At 60.5% G+C, this 19,661-nt stretch overlaps 1 protein-coding gene across 5 annotated transcripts in view; it reads right to left on the bottom strand.

Moving 5' to 3' along the window:
- Positions 1–5,177: 5,177 nt before the first annotated feature.
- Positions 5,178–19,661, bottom strand: part of ADAMTS7 (ADAM metallopeptidase with thrombospondin type 1 motif 7) — a 52,936-nt gene continuing 38,452 nt past the window's right edge. For 2 of the 5 annotated variants that reach the window (XM_024232756.3, XM_024232755.3), the window contains exons 14-24: positions 19,004–19,124; positions 17,472–17,716; positions 17,049–17,190; positions 14,064–14,190; positions 13,332–13,545; positions 11,598–13,004; positions 10,508–10,660; positions 9,879–10,052; positions 9,652–9,798; positions 8,356–8,518; positions 5,178–5,550 (exon numbers count right to left, since the gene is read on the bottom strand). In XM_024232756.3, coding sequence (XP_024088524.2) covers positions 5,393–5,550; positions 8,356–8,518; positions 9,652–9,798; positions 9,879–10,052; positions 10,508–10,660; positions 11,598–13,004; positions 13,332–13,545; positions 14,064–14,190; positions 17,049–17,190; positions 17,472–17,716; positions 19,004–19,124 — 3,051 coding nt within the window. In that variant the 3' untranslated portion in view covers positions 5,178–5,392. Of the gene's footprint in view, positions 5,551–8,355; positions 8,519–9,651; positions 9,799–9,878; positions 10,053–10,507; positions 10,661–11,597; positions 13,005–13,331; positions 13,546–14,063; positions 14,191–16,952; positions 17,191–17,471; positions 17,717–19,003; positions 19,125–19,661 lie in introns of those variants that run through there. The other 3 variants (XM_054531701.2, XM_054531700.2, XR_010137199.1) reach the window with 2 other exon arrangements.

The following is a 19,661-nucleotide window of genomic DNA, read 5'->3' on the forward strand; positions in this document are numbered from 1 at the left end:
GCTCTGTCCCCAGCTTGCCCTGTGCCTGGCAAGGCTCCGTGAGATTCTGTGGAACGCCCTTCTTGACTTTTAGAAATCATTCACCAAGTATGATGGGATGGGATTCCAAGTAAACGGTGGACCGTCATATTGCAAAGTAGGCCCATGCCTGGGCTGGCCTTGGTTGAGGGGAGGGAGGAATGTTTTTGGGGGTGTTTTGAAGGGCAGTGGTGCAGCTGCAGCATGAACGCTCTTGGACAGCTGAAAACCATGGCCTCCTTGAGGATGGCCAGTGCTCCTGGTGTCTCCTCCACCTGCCTGGGTTGTGCAGGAGGCCAGCTGCCAGTGCCCGGGGCTGGGAAACTTTTTTGCTTGGGGCCCAGGCTTGGGTGAGCTCTCCCAGATGTGTGCCCACCCCACCACTGCCTGGAAGCATCCTTGTTCTCTGCCAGGATGCAGGGTCACTGTTGCCTCTGACATGGCAGTTTCTGGGAACTCAGATGACTGCCTTTCTGAAGGCTGGGGAGAGGCTTTGAGCAAGGAGCTTATTTTTGCTTAATCCATCTAGACCATCCCTGATGCGTAGATGTGAGAGGATGTTTTCTGGCACAGTGTTATGAAAATACAAGAGAAACGGTCTCAGTGGAATGTTTCATATCACCTGAAAAAAACTGGAAATCATCCTTTGTTGATACGAACACACTGAGACTAAGAATTGAAGCAATGCAGTTTTAAGAAGTACTTTTTTCCTATTATTTTTTGCTGTCAACTTTCTAGCAATTCCATGGCGAAGTTGGCGTTTCAGCACACGCTAGGCTGAGCTCCGGCTTCACATCTTTAGTGGAGTTGGTTAATGTTTCACTGGGTAGACGGAGCTGACCTCTATATTTAGCCAGAAGCCTTTGCCTCTTTTCTGGCATCAAAAATGGGTTTTGTCATTGTCTTTGAGAACAGCAGTTTGAGGTCTGACTCCTTCAGTTGCCCTGTGAGCTGGGCGTTGCAGTCCGCTCAAATCAAGTGTTGGAGCCCCCCACCCCTCAGCCCATCGTGAAACAACAGCTGTCAGCCTGGGGGGATGGCTGCTGAGGAGGTGCAGCAGGAATGGGGCTGGGCCCGTGAGCCAGCACCAGCTGCCCTCAGGTTTTACTTTCCAAGCCAATGGCCCCTGGAACATGCCAGCACACACTGCCATGTCCTGGGGCTAAGAGCTGCCTTTAGGGACAGGCTCGTGTCGTCCAATTTGCCCTGAGAGATGCACCTGACCAGAGGCCCATCATGGCTGCAACCCACAGTGGTATGTTAGTGTTTCCAGGCAGTTGTCAGCAGCTGCTGGGCAGTGTGTGTGCGACAGCAGGAGAGTTCCTGGAGGAAAGGGACTGGGGACACTTTCTCAGAGATTCTCCTGCCTGGAATCAAGTGATGCGTGTCCAGAAGGCAAGAGAGGGCAGCTCCGCCTGGTTCCAGTTTGGGAACAGGATGGAGCCAACTCCTCTTTCCAGGACTGTGGGCCCCACTCTTTCGTGCTAACACTTCCCCTCCCTCACGTCACTGAGGAAAGAGCTGCTCTGTCCCCTCCAGTGCCCTGAAGGTCCCTGGCCTCCATTGGCTGCCATGGCAGGGGACCCTTCTGGCAGGGGCTGCCCCACGCTGCTGTTCCTCCTCCGAACCTTCACCCCAACACCCAGCCCGTGGCCCCTGCAAGGGGAACCTTGCCAGCTGAGAAACCCAAAAGCCTGTCCAAATGCACGCACGAGGACCGAGGGGAGCTCCCTCCCCGCACCTGCTGCAAATTGCCAACTTTTAAATGGATGGGGTTTTTTATGGGTTGAACCTGTGTTAATACTTTTGTACACTTTCACTACAGTTTATATTTTTATAGGCTATTTTCTCGAAGTGTTTCTAGATTCCACATATCTATTTTATGTAACAAGTTTTTATGTTATGTGTGTGACTCCCTTGTGTGTATCTGTGCCAGCCTCAGCCTCCGAGTTGCTCTTCCCTCTGGCCCTGACTCTCACTGACTCACCGATGTGATGTGCGGGCCCACTTCTTACCCCAGGTAGCCTCAGGCACTGCCTGTAGTCATGCTGACAGCTGTACAGTAGCCGCCAAGACTGCTGATGGCTGGAGACGGTTCTGGTTTCAACTACGGTATATTGATATCGGAAGTATTCTAGACGGATCCTCGGTTGGGTTTTCTAACTACGTTTGTATTGCACAGATCCCCACCTGCCATCCTATAGTGTTGTCTTCCTGTGTGTTCCGGGGCTTCTGGGCAGCTGCGCCTGCTCAGGGAAGTCCTTGCAGGTGGGAGGCCATGCAGAGACCCAGTGTGTGCCACTGAGCGTCCCACCGCTGCTGGGCAACTGGAGGACTGCAGGGGGCGCCAGTGACTCTCTCCTTTCATATCACAGCAGCTCCTGTGCTGACCTTCAAGTTAACGTTTTGGAACTGTAATACTAAAGGAAGAAATAAACTACTAATTTGTATAATATTCTGCATTGAAATTCAGTTATAGTCACTAGTGATGGGGCTCACCCCAAGGGCTTGGAGGGTGGGGCAGGGCTTATTGGTGTTGGGGGGGCGAGGAGGGGCTCTCTGACTTTTCAGCCTGGCATTTCTGGGTGTCCCTGCCCTTGGCTCACCCTGGGGCGGGTGCGTCAGGATGCCTTTGCCAGCAGGGGCAGCCGTGGGAGGCCCCAAGGACCATGGCCAAGCTGCAGATGTGGGCTGGGGGTACCGAGGTGGGAAAGCCGGAAGCTGGAGACTCCCTGTGTCCGGATAACCCCCAGCCCAGCCACAAAGAACAGGCATGCCTCCTTCCGCCAGCTGTGCCATGCCCTGCCTGAGTCACAGGCTTGTTTGTCTCCTGCCTGGGCTGACAGCTCAGGCCCAGCTGCCACTGGGGACACCCCCAGCCATCAGTGGAAAACACCCAAGAATGATGAAGACCAAAGGGGTTCCCATAGGGGTGTTTTGGGGTGGCTCCAGCAAGGATTCCCAGACAGGGCAGGCCAAGGCCTGGCAGGCTTTTCTCTTCTGCGGACATGGTTTCAGCAAGGCTGGGGGTTCCTGAAGTCATGCAGCACAGCAGCGGCGGCAGAGCTGGGACAGGGACTGGCTCGGTGTGTGGGTCAGGAGCAAGTCGACAGGCCCTGCTCCCCACCCCTTGGAAGGGAGTGCCACCAGGGGCCGTTCTGACTAAGGCCTGGGAAGCCATGACTCAGAGCGTGGGTCCCCAGGGTCTCTTTGGGCCAGCCGGGCTGCTGCAGACGGACAGGAAGCACGCCTGACGCTCCTCCACCCTCAGGCAGCACAGCGGGGCTGGGACTCACGCTAGCTTGCCCAGCAACTTGCTTTCCTGCGTGAACTCTGGCAGGCTGCCCTCTCTTTGCAAAGCCGCCACTGGGGCCTGCTTGGGGCCCTCTCCCTCTTCCACCTGCTCAGGGTGGCCTGGAGCTTGGAGGTGGGCAGTCGGATCCTAGGATGGGCCTGTGTCACCAGGGCATGTGCCCTTGGGCCAGTTACTTCCTCTCAGAGCCTTGGGTTCCTCCTCTGAGGATGGGGCTTGTTGGTGTGAAATGAGGTGAGCATGTTGAGCTGGGGAGCAGCAGGACATGCACCTGCAGGCAGCTGCCGTGGCCATGCTCCCTCCCTCCCTTCCGAGTCCTGGGACAGATGCTCATCGCCGAGGGGTTCAGCCTCTGATACTGTTTCTTGGTCTCAGTCCCTAAGGAGTAATTTTTGTGTGTGTGTGTGTGTGTGTGTGTGTGTGTGTGTGAGATGGAGTCTTGCTCTGTCGTCCAGGCTGGTGTGTAAAGGTGCGATCTCAGCTCACTGCAACCTCCGCCTCCCGGGTTCAAGCGATTCTCCTTCCTCAGCCTCCCAAGTAGCTGGGATTACAGGTGCCCATCACCACACCCGGCTAATTTTTGTATTTTTAGCAGAGATGGGGTTTTGCCACATCGGCCAGGCTGGTTTCAAACTCCTGACCTCAGGTGATCCACCCACCTCAGCCTCCCAAAGTGCTGGGATTACAGGCGTGAGCCACGGTGCCCAGCCAGGAGTGATTTTCAGTGGTGTCCTCTCCGTCCCCAGCATACACCCAGCCCTGAGTGGCTGCAGCTGCCACATGCAGGCTCCAGGACCACACTCGCCTTTCGTCCAGGGATGTCATACGCTGGAGAGTAGAATGTGAGAGGTGACCCCTGTAGGCTGCAGGGCGAGCTCTCTGAACCTTAGTGTCCCCCACCTGGAGAAGGGGCATAACACCTTCCAGCGGGAGGGCTGAAGAGGAAATTGTCAACGGCTGAGTCTAAGGCTCACAGCCAGAGGCCAGGGTCGGATCCAGGGCTGAGCCTGGGCCTGGGAGGACAGTGTCTGTCCCTTCCCCAGCCTCCCACCCCTGGCCAGGCCAGGACCCTCTTCAAAGCACCTTCATGCCCATCTGTTCCCTGCTGTGGGCACCACTGTCTGGCTCCATGGGACTAGATTTTATGGGAGGGGAAGGGGCTGTGGGTAGGCAGGTGCCAGGTGCTGGACCATAGATCAGTGTGGTAGGAACCTGTAGCTGGGGCTGGTGGTGGGAAAGGGGCCACCCCGAGGCAGTGACAATTAGCCCAGCCCTATCTCTGGGCACAGAGATGAAGGGACACGTGGGGACGCAGTAGGGCACAACTGGCCAGCCTGCTCTTCCCCTCTCTGCCCGCTTTTTGCAGAAGAGTCAACAGATAGAACAGACAAGGCCAGGGAGGTCCCCATGGGGGCCCCAGTCCCCATCACTCCAGGGGGCGGTCCCTGCAAGTGACAAGGTGGGCTCAATCCCTGTGGAACAGGTCTCTGAGGACCACAGAGTGGGGCCCCAGGGAAGGCTGGGAGCCTGAGCAGGAGGCAGGCAGCAAGTAAGGGCCAAGCTGTGCCCCTGCCCAGAAGACCTTCCTGTCCCCAGAACCCCGCCCTCTGCAAACAGGCCTCCCTGGGCAGCAGCCCCCCAGCTTCCGAGGCTTTCCATGCCTCACCAGACGCCATGCTCTCACGGACTTGTTTTCTATGCTGCCCCCTGCAGATCTGCCCCAGAGGAGCAGGTGAAAAGCCACGCCTGCCGAGGTGCTGCGGCGGTGGAGTTTTGGGCAGAGGGGTCGGGGGAAGAGTTTCTCACTTTTAAGATTCTCCAAATCCAAGATGAAGTCACGCTGTGATTTGGAATGGTAGATGCTCATTTATGTAAAATCATAATAAATGTTACACTAACTGTTAGAATAAAAAAATACCTTTTTTGAGGGGGAGGAGGTCCCCAGCCTGCCGCTGGGTAGTGAGAGGGGGTTAGCACCATTAGGGCGCAGGAGGCGGGAGCTCCGCCACAGCCAGTGGTGGGCACTGAGGTCTGTCGGTCGGTCGGTGCATCCTGGCGCAGTCAGCGGCGGGCAACCCGCTGATGGCCTCGGGAGGGGGCGCCGTGGCTGGGCGGAGAGCACGAGCGGCAGCACTGGGTGCGGACGGTGGGCAGCTGGCAGCGGCCCAGTAGGCGCAGCGTCTCGCAGAACCCGAAGGACAGGCGGTCCCGCTCACAGCCTGGAGTTGGGGGGGCAGACGGGCATCAGAACCAGTAGTTTTGGGTATCCAGAACCTGGCTCTCCACCCCAACCACCTTAAGGAGGCTCCAGCAGCTCCCCACCAAGCAGAGAGCCCCGGTTTTTGGAGCAGCTCCTGAACCGAGTTGCAGGTCTCCAACTGTTGCTGTCTCTGTCCCACCTACTCATGGCCAACCCCAGGACATGAGAACAGGCGCTGCTGGGCTGAGGTTTCTGGAGGAAAGGTCCTGAGACCCCACCCTGACCCCCTCACATGCCTGTTAAAGAGCCTGCCCAGGGCGACGCCCTGCCACCCCATCTCCATCCTTGCTCACCCCTGGTGTTCCCTGACAGATCCTGGCACAGAACTGCGGTCCCAGGGGCCTCCTGCCGGCCTGCAGCGGCCTCTGCCCCTGACTCCCGCCACCGCCCCCTGCCCCAGTGCATCTGTCCTGCCAGACCTCCGTGACCACCTCCAGCCACAGGGGCTGTACACAGCCTCGAGTTCTGGGTCACAGGTCCCATCTCCCAGGCCAGCCTCCCACTTCTCAGGTGGGCCACGAAGCCTAGAGTGAGTGGGCCTTACAGGCCGTCAGTGGAAACCAGGGACTGAGCCCAGGCCCACTGGGGAGGGAGGCCGGCTGCAGGCTGTGCTTGTCAGGGCTGAGGCTTGGCTGGGCCCTCCTGCCCCGTGGTTATCAGAGCTATTTTGGGAAGTGGCTTGTTTCCAGCCTCCTGGCCTTACTCCTGATGCCACTGCCACTGCTGACAGCCCCCAGCTGCTGCCCAGGCCCTGCTTACTCCAGCAGACCTCCCTGGGGAGGAGGAGCAGGAAGGCAGCAGCCAGCCTTGGGCCTGGGACATCCCCCAGGCCCGGCAGAGGGCACGAGGCAGCAGGCAGGCTCCTCCACCCCAGCTCCAGGCAGAGCTCCAAAGTGCACATCTGCAGGCCTGCATCTTGGTCACCCGGGGTGACCTCAGACAAGCTGCTTCACCTCTTGGGCCTCGGTTCTCTCCTCTGTCAACCCCACCTCCGCAGCAAAGGGATGTGGCCGTGCTGTGTCACTGCAGTGAGCACACACACACGAGCTTCCCGGCTTTCCACGTGTTCCGCCAACTGTCCCACAAACCAGCAGAACATCTGGGAATTCCAGGTCTCCAAGTCCAAGACACCTTCCCAGCCCCCCTCCACTGTTCACTGGTGGCAGAAAACTCCTCACTTAGGACAGCTTCTAGTTCAGCCACCTAACCAGCCCCCATAGCCCACTCCCTGCAGCCCACTCACACCCGCCCCTGGGAGACCTTGCAAGCCCAGAGCCTCCTGGGCCATCCGTCCTTGGTTCTAGGCCCCCAGGGGCCTCAGGTCCTGTTCTCTGCCCCATCTGGTCCTCACCCCCTGGGATCATAACCACCCCGCTCTAGCGGTGGCCAGCCCTAGCCATGAAGGCGAGAGACGTGGTGCCAGCACACAGGAGTGCTCTGAGATGCTGGCTGGGTGCCTGCTGAGGACAGGCAGGACAGGGTGGGGGCACTGCCACTGGGCCTTGTGGTAATGGGGTTTGAGGCAGGAAGGCCACCCATGCCAGAAGCAGGGTAGCGAGGCATGGCAGGGGCCACTCTGAGCCTGAATGAGGGCTGCCCAGGAGCCAGCGCAGGTAGAGAAGGCTGTGTTGGACAAGGGGAGAAGGCAGACCGGGGAGATTGCAGGGGGCCCTGAATGCCAGCTTGAGGGCCCTGGCTGAGGACTCTGTCCTAGGGTCAGGGAGCAGACAGCCAACAGCACAGGGGACGCAGCTCTTCACGCCACAGCTTCTGGATTCCTTAGACTGGCAGGGGCGGCCCCAGGCCCTCTCCCTGACCTTGCAATTGGGGATGACAGTGGCTGTGGGGGAGGGGAAAAAGCCGCCGTCCCTGAGCACCACCTGGATCCCCACGCAGTGCTGCGCCCTTCATGCCCAGGCCTCATTTATGCAAGGATGAGGCTTGGCAGCCCCTTTATTTAGCACATGAAGGCCCTGAGAGGGAAATGGAGCCCAAGGCCACACAGCTGGTGAGGGGATCCCAGGTGACACTCCAGGGCCACCCCGTTTCCTGCCCTCAGCACTGCTGGGAGCAGCTGGGGCTGCAGGAAGGAAGTGTATGACTGTGTGTGTGTGTGTGTGCGCGCGCACCTGCACATGCTGGAGGCGGCGGCGGGGGTGTCCAGAACCACCTCTAGCTCAGGCCCTTCCACCAGGGCCCAGCGGGCCAGGAAACCCCCCACCACTGGGATTAGCAGGACCCTGGAAGGGGGGCCCTTCCTGCCTCAAACCCCATTACCTCATTAGCAGGACCCTGGAAGGGGGGCCCTTCCTGCGGTTCCATTGCTCACTCTAGGCAGTCCTCTAGCCAGGGAATGGACAGACCAGGGCTGGGGACAGGGACTCACCCAGGCCTAGTTTTCACACAGCCTCAGGGACATCCCTAGTCTCACTGTGGGAAGACTGAGACCTAGAGGAGAAAGAGCTTACCCAGGTTCACACAGCAAATCAGGGGCCAGGGCCACTCCCTCTACTCCCCCGAGGTCAGACAGCTGCCTATGGGATGTTGTGTGGCTGGGACTCCCCTTGACTGACTCCCAGCACAGCCCAGCCTCCAGCATGGCATCCTGTGGCAACAGGATTTTCAGTGGCCACGTGGCTCCTGAGCCCAGACTACAGATGGAGCCAGCCAGTGCCATGGGTGCAATGGTTTGATGACCCCATTTCCCCATCACCCTCCCCACCCCACCTAACTTCAGCAGGGAGCCTGGGGTCAGGGGACTCACGGGGAGGCTCGATGGGCTCACAATCCTCAGTGCCACATGGCCGGGAGCTCTCAGGCCAGGCCTCGTGGCCACACTGGTCACTGTCTTCCTCGGGCAGCCCCGTCTGGGTGTTGACACACTTGACCAGGCGCCGCTGGACGCCACCGCCACAGGGGGCTGAGCACTGCGGGGAGCAGGGGAGGAATGAGTGTCTTCAGGGCCAGCCCTAGCAGTGGGGGCAGGGACACCTCCTCTGGGAAGCCGTCCCTGTGCCCTGTGCCTGACTGGCCTGCCCTTGCTCCCAGCCGCCCCCTCAGTGCCTCCTGGAGCACTTGGTCCCATTCCTAGAGCCCACTTGGTGCTGGAACCCTACTCCCACTTGTGGGATCGGCTCCTGCAGAGGGAAGGGGCATGAGAACCGTGGGACAGCCCTCGGGGCTGCAGGGCAGTGAGCCCCTCACACGGGACATGCCTGAGAGGCCTGGGCAGGGGCCCCGGGATGGAGCCCTGATGCAGCAGTGGGCAGAGACGTGGGCGAGACACAGCTGTGCCCGAGGGACAGGGCAGAGGACCTGCCGCAGCCCATGGGCAAGAAGGGAGGAGACAGTTTCACAGCCGGGGCCCAGCCCGCCAGGCTTCATTGTTACCAGCCCTAAACATGCACTGAGTCTGTGCCAGTGTCGTGCTGTGCCCAGCCCTGTGCTTCGTTGCGTTCCTTCATTTAATCCTCCTGACCTTCTTCTCCTAAGCTGTTCCAGTTTTACAGATGAGAAAACAGTGACCCAGCAAAGCAAAGCAACCTGCCCAGAGTCACTCAGCAGCCAGTGGGACAAAGACTCAATCGCTGGCCCAGCTGACTCCAGGACCCAGCTCAGGGCCCAAATCTGAGATTTCTGAACCCCTGAGTTCCAAACAGGCCAGACAGAAGGTGTCCTGCCCATCTGAGGCCCCTCTTCCGCCCCCTTCTGCTGCTGGCCTTTGCCGGGCTCCCTGGTCCCCCCAAGCTCGTCATTCCTGCCTCAGACTTCACACCTGCTGTCCCCTTGATCCCTGTCCTTGGCATCACTGACTCCTCCCTCGGGTCTCAACCCCAGACCCCTCCTCAGAAGGCCTTCCCTGACATCACAGCACACGTGCCCTTTCCTTGTCTGTTTCTCCCTGGCAGGTGTGAGCACCAGCATGGCAAGGCCTCGTCCAGTGACAGGGCCACAAAAAGCCTGGCTCACAGCACACACTCCACAGCTCCTTCACCCAACCCAGGACTGACCAGGTGCTACCAAGCACTTGCTCCCTGCTCCCCACCGCAGCCCGGCTCACCTGGCCCCAGGGCCCCACCACCCACTGCGTGCAGGGGTGGGTGTTGCAGGACCGGGTGGTGTTGGGTCTCAGCGCCTCCTCGCAGAGGCCTGGCTCCGGGCAGGTCACCAGACGCTGCTGCTCACCACCGCCACAGGCCTCGGAGCACTGGGTGGGCAGGGAAGGAGTCAGGGCACAGCCAGGGTCTGAGGGCATCCCCTCCCCCCAACTGAACGCCCAGGCCTCACCTCCCTCCAGGAAGATGTGTACCAGCTGAGGCAGGGCTGGGCCCCACAGGGCCGATGCACAGGTGGCTTGGCAGGCCCGGGCTGACAATGGAAGGGCCGCAGCGGCCGGAGGTCCCGTGTGTCCACACACTGCACGTCCCGCACTGAGGAACCTCCGCCACAGCTGCGGGAGCACTGGGGACCAAGAGAAGTGTGTGGACACATCCCCATGTGCAGGCCCACAGGCATGACCCTGTGAGGCGTGTGGCGGGAAAGGCATCAGGCCCACGCCCCAGCCCGGGGGGAATATCTGAAGAGCCCCAGCAAGAGGCCAAGGCTGGCAGGCCCCAGGCAAAAGGTGGCATGGCCAGGGGCTGCCATGGGCTGGGACAGACAGAGAAAGGGAGGAACAAAGGCAAGCTGGTGAAAGACAAGTCCAGATGGGGTCAAAGATACAGAGGAAAGGAGACAGGCCAAGCCAGACAAAGATGAGAAGACTCCCAAGAGTTTCGGAATCCAATGCGATCGGGCACACAGACGTGCAGCCTGGAGCCCTCCCCTGTCCTGCCGCTCTCAGAACACAGACCGTGGGGAACCAGGGCTCCACCCCATGCCCTGGGAATGCCTGTCCTGGCTCCATCCTCACGCACCTTACTCCAGTTGCCTGAGTGCCAGGTGGCACAGGGCCGCAGGTGGCAGCGGCGGGCAGGCTGGGGCCGGCCAGCGGGGGCGCAGTCCTCATCCCGGCCGGAGCTACAGCGCACCGGCCTCCAGACGGCACCCAGGCCACAGGTGGTGGAGCACTGCAGGGCACAGACCCATGAAAGCCAGGCAGATCCCATCCCCGCCAGGCCTCCACAGCCAGGAAACTACCCAGCTAGGCTAGCAAGACCTCAGCAAGACAGGGGCCCTCTTCTGGGCCTCGGTTTCCTTATTTGCAAAATAGGCTCCTCCACCCACCTCCCAGGAAGACCGTGAGAATGAAAAGTCAAATCCTCTCAGCAACCAGCCGTCTCTGCTCACATGGGACAAAGGGCCTGTGTTCCAGTGTCATTGGTGCAGAGGTCGGGGGAGGGGACTCTGGGCACCCCTGACCAGCTATCCTGACCAGCCTCGTTGCTTCCCAGAGGCACCAGGGAAAGAAGGCTGGGTCCTGGTACCAGCAGCCAAATCGCTGGGTATCCCTGCGCAAAACAAGCCCTGTGGGCCTCAGCCTGCCCCTTCCTGCCCCAAAATTAGGAGTCTGAACAGAAGCTTGCTTCTCCTGCAGTGACCATCTGGGGACCCAGGGAGGGGGCACTAGCCAGCTTCTTTCATTGCAGCTCAGACGCCTGCAGGTCACTGCCAAAGGAGGGTGGAGCCACTGAGGGTGGAGCCAGGTTGCAGCAGGCTGAGCCCAGCCTGGAGGAGCCAGGTCCAGCCTCAGGGAAGCCGCTGCCTGCTGGGGAGGACTGGGCCTGGTGGCCACGCAGGGACCCTCCCCACTGCACAGCTGTCTGAGCCAGCTCCATCCTGGGGCGTGCTGTGCTACCAGAGTGTGCTTGCCCCTGCCTTCCCTGAGGCCCCCTGTGCTGCCCAGGAATGAGGACCGGGGTCCCCTCATCCCCCAATCCTGGGAACCCCTGCCCCAAGAGAGGCTAGACAGATGGCACCTGTGTCCCACTCTGCTCATTTTCAGATGAGGAAACAGTCACCAAGGTCCCGCGCAAACTCCCTGCCCGCCCAGCCCACACCACTTGCCTCGCTCCAGTTTCCCACTTGCCAGCTGGCGTTCCTGACAATCAACGGGTCCGCAGGGGGCCCCACTTCAGCCAGGCTGGGAGCCAGTGGCTGGGTCTCGGGGGCTCTGTGGCTGTTGGCGGGGCTGTCCCAAGCTGGCGTGGACAGCAGCCTAGAGCTCAGGGGCACCTCAGGGCTGAGGGACTCAGGCTGGCCCTTGGGTCCTGGGTTCAGGGCAGGCTCAGGCATGTGCCCGAGGCCAGTCAGGGTTGTGGGGAGGAAGGTCCCCCACACTGCCACAGTCTGCAGGTCCCATGAGCCTGGTCCTGGGGTTGGGAAGGTGGGAGTTACTGGCTCCAGGGGACTGTCCCTGCCCTTCATCTCTGGCAGAGGGGCTATGGGAGGAGGAGGGAGAGAAGCCACCCCAACAGTGGGCCACAGTTCACTGTCCACAGGCCCCAGGCCACCCTCCAGAGCTGGCTCCCAGGCCACTGTCCCTCCTGTCCACAGCTCCGCCACGTCAGGACTAGGAGAGGAGTGGGTGCTGCCAACAGGGGACAAAGTGGGCAGCGTGGGGCTGGGTCTCGGGGGCAGGTGGGGTGCTCTGCGGCCCTCAGGTTCCTCATCATCATTGAAAACCTCATTGGTCCTGTCCCGCCATGGAGGGGGCAGCTGGCTCTGGCTGTCCTTGCCAACTGGGAAATCATTTCGGCTCTCAGGGGCGGCAGGTGTCTGCAGGCCATCAGTGGAAACCCTGGGCCAGGACAGGCTGGGGAGCCCAAGATCTGGGGCCCCTATGGGGGTGTCTTCCTCAGGCAGGAAATTGATCAAAGGGTTCCCAGGGGTCTGCTCTGAGGGTGGGGGTGGGGAGCGGCCGGCCTGGCTGGGCCAAGGGCTAGGGGACCAAGGTCCCGGTGCCCCCTCCTCCTTGGCTGCAGGAAGCTCTGTGGCAGGCACGGGGCTACCCGTGGAGGGCGCAGCAGGACGGCTGTGTGGTGGGGGTGTCCGATCCCCTGTCCCCGCCAGGTCTAGATTGGGTTCCTCAGAGGGCCCATAGGACAGATCCTCGTGGAAGTTGATGAAATTGTAGTCGTAGTAGAAGTCGTCCACAAACACGGGCCCCGGCAGGTCCAGCTCTGGGGCCTCCTCCTCAATGGCGTTGCCCATGGTGCCTGGCTTGGGTGATGAGGCGGGTGAAGGGCGTGGGGCCAGGTGGCGCGGGATGAAGTCAGCCTCGTTGAAGAGCTCGTGGCTAGACGAGCCGCTGCCTGAGCCTTCAGGGCCCAGTGTGCCCAGGGGCCACCGACAGAGTGGCAGAGAGCAGGTGACTTCGCTGGCTGGCTGCTGGGCCTCGTCACAGGGGACACCAGTGTCATTGATGCAGAGGACATTTCGGTGCTGAGTGCCCTCCCCACACGTCACTGAGCACTGCAGGGGAAGCCAGGATGAGGGGCTTAGGCTGGGAGGCGGGCTGCCAGGGGATGCTGGGGCAAGGCTGGGTAGCCTGTCCACTGCCCGATGTCAGAGTGGCAGAGACCCCAGCCAGCCCTCTCTGGCCCTGTCCAGCTCAAGGCCATGGCTGTGGCCACGCTTGCCAGGGGATTCCTGATCCCTGAGGCTTTAGAGTCAGGGGCTGGACCCTGGAATGCCCAGACTCCCTCCCACCCACGAGGGCTCCAGGAAGGCTAGCTGCCTCCCTGTAGCCGAAGACCAAGGGTGGAGCTGAAGGTGGGCCCCTTCCCATCCCACACTCACCTGAGACCAGTTCCCCACAGCCCAGGTGGCCGGACAGGGCACATGGCGGTTGCAAGGGGTTTCAGTAGGGGGCCGGGGAAGGTGTTCACAGGCGGGTGGCTCCAGGGCGCTCTGCTCATCCAGCCCCACGCTGCGGATGCAGAGCACGGCCCGGCGGGAGAGGCCCCCAGGCCCGCAGGAGCTGGAGCACAGCTGCCACTCACCTGCCCACCACCTGGTGAGGGCACACAGGTGGCATCAGTGTGGCGTCAGACAGGTGGCCGGCAGGCTCACCAGCAGGGAGGGCCAGGCTGGGCTTCCAGGCCCTCGGGGTTTGGGTAGAGCTGGGACTGAGGCCAGTGGTTGATTCTCCAGAGCTCCAAGCTCACGTAAGTGTCCTGCCCTCAAAGCCTGGTGACATGGCACAGCCCCTCCGCTCCTACCACCCTCCCCTCAGGGAAACTGAGTGTGACCTAAGGCCTGTTTCCACATCCAGGGACCCAAAGAGGAGGACCACAGGTGTCCAGGCTGGCCTAGGCTGGGGTGAGGGGTGACCGGGGGTTGGGGCTTCAGCCTTGGGAAGAGAATAAAAGCCTGGCTCCCTCTGCTCCTCCCCGGGGCCTCCAGGGACCCAGATGTAGGGGCCTGTGGCAGACCCAGGACACCTGGGGGTGGGGAGTTTGTGGGGGATGGGGGTGGGGAGTTGGCGGGGGATGGAGGTGGGGAGTTGGCAGGGGATGGGGTAGGGCTCACCTGGCAGGGCAGGGCTGCTCGCTGCACTTCCTCTGTTGGTCATCAGGCCGGCCCAGGGGGTCACAGTGCTCCTCGTCCACGGGCCCTGCCTGCCGCTCCGAGCAGTACACACTCTGCCTCTGCACACCTAGGGGCCATGGGGCTCAGCCTGGGACTGACACCCAGGTGCCCACCGCCCAAGACCCAAAGACACCCTCTCTGCCAGAACCCTCCCAGAACAGCACCTTACTGCCCACGTCAGGATGCCTTACTGCCCATGTCAAGATGAAGGCAGACCTCCACCGTCGCCTCCTCGCTGTCCTCCTGGTTCTCACCCACCCCCTCTCCTATGTAGCCTCCCCTCTGACTGGAGGGGTGGCAGAGTGTGGATGTTTAGTGGATTGGGTGCCCAGACCCTCTGCATCCTAGCTGAGATGGCTGGGCAGCTCATTTGGCCTCTCTGAACCTCAGCGTCCTCCTCTGTGAAGTAGGAGCAACAATCCTGCCTCCTCCAAGCCCTGGAGGGAGGACTGCGTGTGTTCTTGCGTGTGCAGGCTTGGCCCGTGCCTGGCACATCCTAAGAGCTTGATCCGTGCCAGGTGCTGCTAGCATGCAAACCCAGCCGTGACTCCTGCCACCCTCCCCTCAGGGAAACTGAGCGTGACCTGAGACCTATTTCCACATCCAGGGACCCAAAGAGGAGGACCACAAGTGTCCAGGCTGGCCCAGGCTGGGGTGAGGGGTGACTGGGGGCTGGGGCTTCAGGCTTGGGAAGAGAATGAAAGCCCAACTCCTTCTGCTCCTTCCCGGGGCTGGCTTAGGTGATGAGGCGGGTGAAGGGCATGGGGCCAGGTGGCACGGGATGAAGTCAGCCTCACTGAAGAGCTCATGGCTGGAGGAGCCGCTGCCTGAGCCTTCAGGGCCCAGTGTGTCCAGGGGCCACCGACACACCGTCCCACCATCCACACCCTTCCCAATGGCTCAGAGAACGTCTGGACAAGAAATGGGGCATCAAGGGGCAGCCCCTGCTCTCCATCCCCACACCAGGCTTTGCACTGCTCCTGTCCTTCACATCCTCTGCCACTGCCCACCCTGGGGCCTTTGCACAGCCATGCTCCTCACCTTGGACACTCACTTCCATACTGCCTGTTGAGGCCCAGCTGCAGGACCCCCTCTGCTGGTGGCTCTGCCTTCTCTGCTCCACCCCCTGCCCCGTGGTCCCGAGAGTAAGTTGTCCCTCCCCTGAGCTGCCAGTCCCACATCCGTCCCCCTCTTTCCTCACCAACAGATTCTGATTTTGTTCAAGGCAGCAATGGGACCTGCTGAAAACACACCCCACTGCCACTCCCTTGCAACTAGGGGGGTCTGGGACACAGTCCTGTCTCAGGAGAAAAAGGCACAAGTCCCTCACTGGGAGTTAGCCCTTTCCCCTCTCCTTCCTCCTGCCCAGAACACTGCAAGAGTCTTGGAAGAGAGGACACCATCTGTGGCAAGCAGGAGTGGAGGGGAGGCTGCTACGGCAAGGACGGTGTGGCTGAGGGCCAGTCAGCTCCAGGTCCCGCCAGCTTGGACTGTGCACCTGGGACTCCCTGCCTGAGACAAAGAACCCCTGTCTGTTCCAGCCACCACAGGGCACTTGCCTCTGCAGATGCTCCCAAGTGGTCCACCTGCGAAGCAGCCAATTTGCTGAAAGACAATTCCCCAAATGTCTAGTGCTGCAAATGTATTTGTTGGTTTTCACGTTTGTCCAATTGAAGACACCTGTATTAGGCCAGGCGCAGTGGCTCACGCCTGTAATCCCAGCACTATGGGAGGCCAAGGCGGGCAAATCACCCGAGGTCAGGAATTCAAGACCAGCCTGGCCAACATGGTGAAACCCCATCTCTACTAATAATAAAAAATTAGCCAGGCATGGTGGCGCGTGCCTGTAAATCCCAGCTACTCGGGAGGCTGAGGAAGGAGAATCACTGGAACTTGGGAGGCAGAGGCTGCAGTGAGCCGAGATCGTGCCACTGCACTCCAGCCTGGGCGACAGAGTGAGACTCCATCTCAAATAAAATAAAATAAATAAAATAAAATAAAATAGAGACAGCTGTATTAGATAAAATGTGTTTCCTAGCTTTGGAAGGTATCTGCCCAGTTCTCCATTTTCATTTTGTCATCATAATAGCATTTGAAGGAATGCTCAAGTGTCTGTATCTCAGATTCCCGATTCTGAGACCCTGAGGACACTGAGTGTCAATGATGGGAAGACTGAGGGGGAAAGGGGAGGACTAAGAGACAAAGGGGGAAACTGAGGTGTGGGGAGATCAAGGAACGGCAGGGGAGACAGAGCAGCGGGAGGAAGACCGAGGGGCATGCGGGGGGACTGGGGGGCTGGGGGGAGACCGGGGGGCTGGGGGGAGACCAAGGAATGGTGGGGGAGACCGAGGGGCATGGTGGGGGCACTGGAGGGCCGGAGGGAGACCGAGGGATATGGGGGGGAGACTGAGGGGTATGGGGGGAGACTGAGGGGTATGGGGGGAGACTGAGGAGTATGGGAGGAGACGGACGGGCAGAGGGGAGACTGAGGAGCAGTGGGGAGGAGACAGAGAGAGGAGACTGAGGAGCATGGGGGAAGACAGGGAAATATGGGGAGGAAGAGTCAGAGTTAATGAAATTTCCCTACTTTTTATAAATAGTTCAGGGAAATAAGTCAGTGTGGTGAGGGGCCACTGGACTGGTCTATTGAGGGGGAGCTGTGTTCCCTGGAGGGAGAACGCCAAGAGCTGGAGCACACTGAGCACGCGCCACGAGCCAGCACCCACCTGCCTCATCCATTTACCCTCCCAGCGGGCCTGGGACAAGGGGCAGTCGCTAGCCTCATCTCACAGATGGGGAACTTAGACTCAGAGAAGCAAACTTCCAAACCTGTGGTGGCCCAGCAGTGAGCTGGGAGCTGAAGCCAGTGTCCCTGTCCAGAGACGAAGCCCCTGCTGGTGGGGCTGTGCCTGTCCCACTTCTCACCTCTGCCGCAGGTGACTGTGCACTTGGTCCAGGGCCCATAGTGCCAGGAGAACTCGGGCGGTGGGACCTCGCCGTGGCCACCTGCCTCCCGGTGGATGGTGTACTCATAGTGTACCCCGGGGTTGCTCTCCTGGAACAGCAGCTGGGTGGGCAGGCGGGGGCCCATGAGCACGAGGTGTCTTCTCCATCCACCCAGTCCTAAAGGAGCCGACCCCAGCCACCTCTGTGAACTGCAGCTACATGACTGGGCCATTTTAAAGATGGGGAAACTGAGGTAGAGGCCGCAGCAGGAGGGCCTGGCTCAGAGCCAGGCTCTGTGACTGACCCAGGGCTCACTCCTCCAGGACGAGACCTGCCATGGAGGGTGCTGGGCCTGGGGACTCCGCCTCTGCTCCCCCCGCCTGGGCCTCGGGAGGCAGGCACCTGGATCCAGACAGGCTCCTTGGTGGGACCCGGGGACGTGAGGTTCTCCCAGTTGCCCCTGCGTGCGTATGTGAAGGTGGTCCCTGCCACCTGGTAGTCCCCGTTCCACTGGATGGTCCAGCCACCATTGAGGAAGTACTTCTCCGGGTCCTCGCTCCGCAGTGCCAGGAAGTTGGCAGCCTCGGCCACCTCCTGGATGCGGATCTCGCGTGCGCCGGCTGGGATCAGTCCCACGTCCACATACCCTGTCAGCCACGGGTTGTGCATAGGTTGTGCCCAGGGTGAGAAGGTTGCTTATCCCAACCCGCTCCCCTCACGTCTCTCCCGACTTGCCTCCGCCTGCTGATGCCAAAGATTTCGCCATTCGCTTTAAAGTCTGAGCTCCCTAAATTGCTCGGATCTGTCTTGGGTCACCAAAACCTCACAGAGGTGCCGCAAATCCTGACCCCGTGGCCATGCCCCGTCACTCCTCTCTTGGGGACCTAAACTGGTCTCATCATAAGGATGGATCCATCCCCTACTCTAAGGGCCGGCTGGCATCTTCTTTCTAAAAAAACCAAAGTGCCCAGGCCTTTCTCCTGGGACACCCTCCTCATCCCCATGTGGCCTTTTATTCATTCACTTCCGTCACACCCATCACGTGCCGGGCACTACTCTCAGCACTTCACATGTGTAAGCTCATGGGTAACGGCCCTATAGCATAGATACTATTGTTATCCCCATTCTACAGATGAGCAAAGTGAGGCAGACAGGGAGAGTAACGTGCATGAGCGTCCTGCTGCGATATGAGCAGCCTCCAGGGCCAGTGCTTTATCCACCACACTGCACTGCATCTCTGGGATGAAATCTAAGCTTCTCAGCCTGGCACTCAAGGCCCCATAGCTGGCCCTGCCTTCCCTTCTTGCCTCCAGAGCTCTGGCATAAGCTCTTGCCTCCAGGCTCTGGCACAAGCTCTTTCCTCCATTTGGAATGCCCTTTCCATCTCTTCTGAGTTTTATGATTCGGCTCAACTTCCGCCTCCTACAGGAAACCTTCCCTGACTTCCCCAGGCCAGGACCTTCTTCCTCAGTGCTCCCACAGCCCTCTGGGCCTCCCTCCACTGCACTGGTCACACCAGAAGGTTCTGTCCCCCTGCAGGACTGAGCGCTTCACCTGCATGGCCCCATCACCTAGCACACGGTCAGTACTTGAGCAACGTGTGCAAAACAGACCAGAGGTGAGGGCACGGAGCTGGGGTCTCAGAAGCTTCAGGAGGAGACTACAATTCTTTGAAAGGCCCAGGGGCCACACACAAGCTGGGCTGGCCCTATCTGGGGTGTCTGGGACAGGAGGACTCCCCATGGGGGCAGGTCTCTGCACATGGGCCAGGGGTCCCCTGACTCCTGCAAGAATCCACCCCAGCAAGGCTTCCCTGCTTAGCCATCTCTAGGCTGGGTGGGGGCCACGAGGTCAAGGACAAGGGCCCGGGGGAGATGGGGAAGGGGCCACCAGATGAAGAGCACACCCCTCCCCACAGCGGTCCCACCCCATACCCAGGCCCTCGGCCTCCTCGAAGGTCCCGCTCACGGTGTGGCAGGTGGAGCCGTTGCCGTGGCACACGCCACAGCGGTCCTCCATAGCGCCGGAGTCAATCTCGAAGTCACAGCCCACGTTCTGCAACACACAAGGAGGGGAGGCCCCTGGTGCTGGCAGCCAGCCCTCTGTGGCCCCAGCCCCGGGGGCCAGCCAGGGTTAGGAGAAGAAAGCTGGGAGTGGGGGTCGGGAGGCCTGTCTCTGGCCCTGCCCCACCCCAGCTCTGCCTCTGGCCCAGGTGAACTTCTCTACCTCCCTAAGCCTCAGTTTCCTCAGATGTGAGACGGGGAGACCTACTCCTCCCTTAAAGGCATGTCGTGAGCATCACATGAGACAAGAGAAGGGAAGGGTTCTGCAAAGCCTGCGGGCAGGCAGGGGATCTAACACGCCACGGGCTCCCGACCAGCGCGTGCAGGGAATTTCAATGTCAAAGGCACTGGGGGTTGGCACCTCCCTCCTGGTCCTCCTCGGAGCCCAGGCCTTGATACCCCAGAGGCTTAGAGGGCAAGAAGCAGGGACAAGTAGGTGGCTGGGGACATGGGCAAAGAGGAGAGGCTATCACTGTTATTAAAAATAAGAACAGAAATTGTTACCAAACCCTAAGGGCTACTCTTCGCA

The sequence above is a fragment of the Pongo abelii genome, chromosome 16 (genome assembly GCF_028885655.2).
Source record: "Pongo abelii isolate AG06213 chromosome 16, NHGRI_mPonAbe1-v2.0_pri, whole genome shotgun sequence".
In the NCBI taxonomy this organism is placed as follows: domain Eukaryota; kingdom Metazoa; phylum Chordata; class Mammalia; order Primates; family Hominidae; genus Pongo; species Pongo abelii.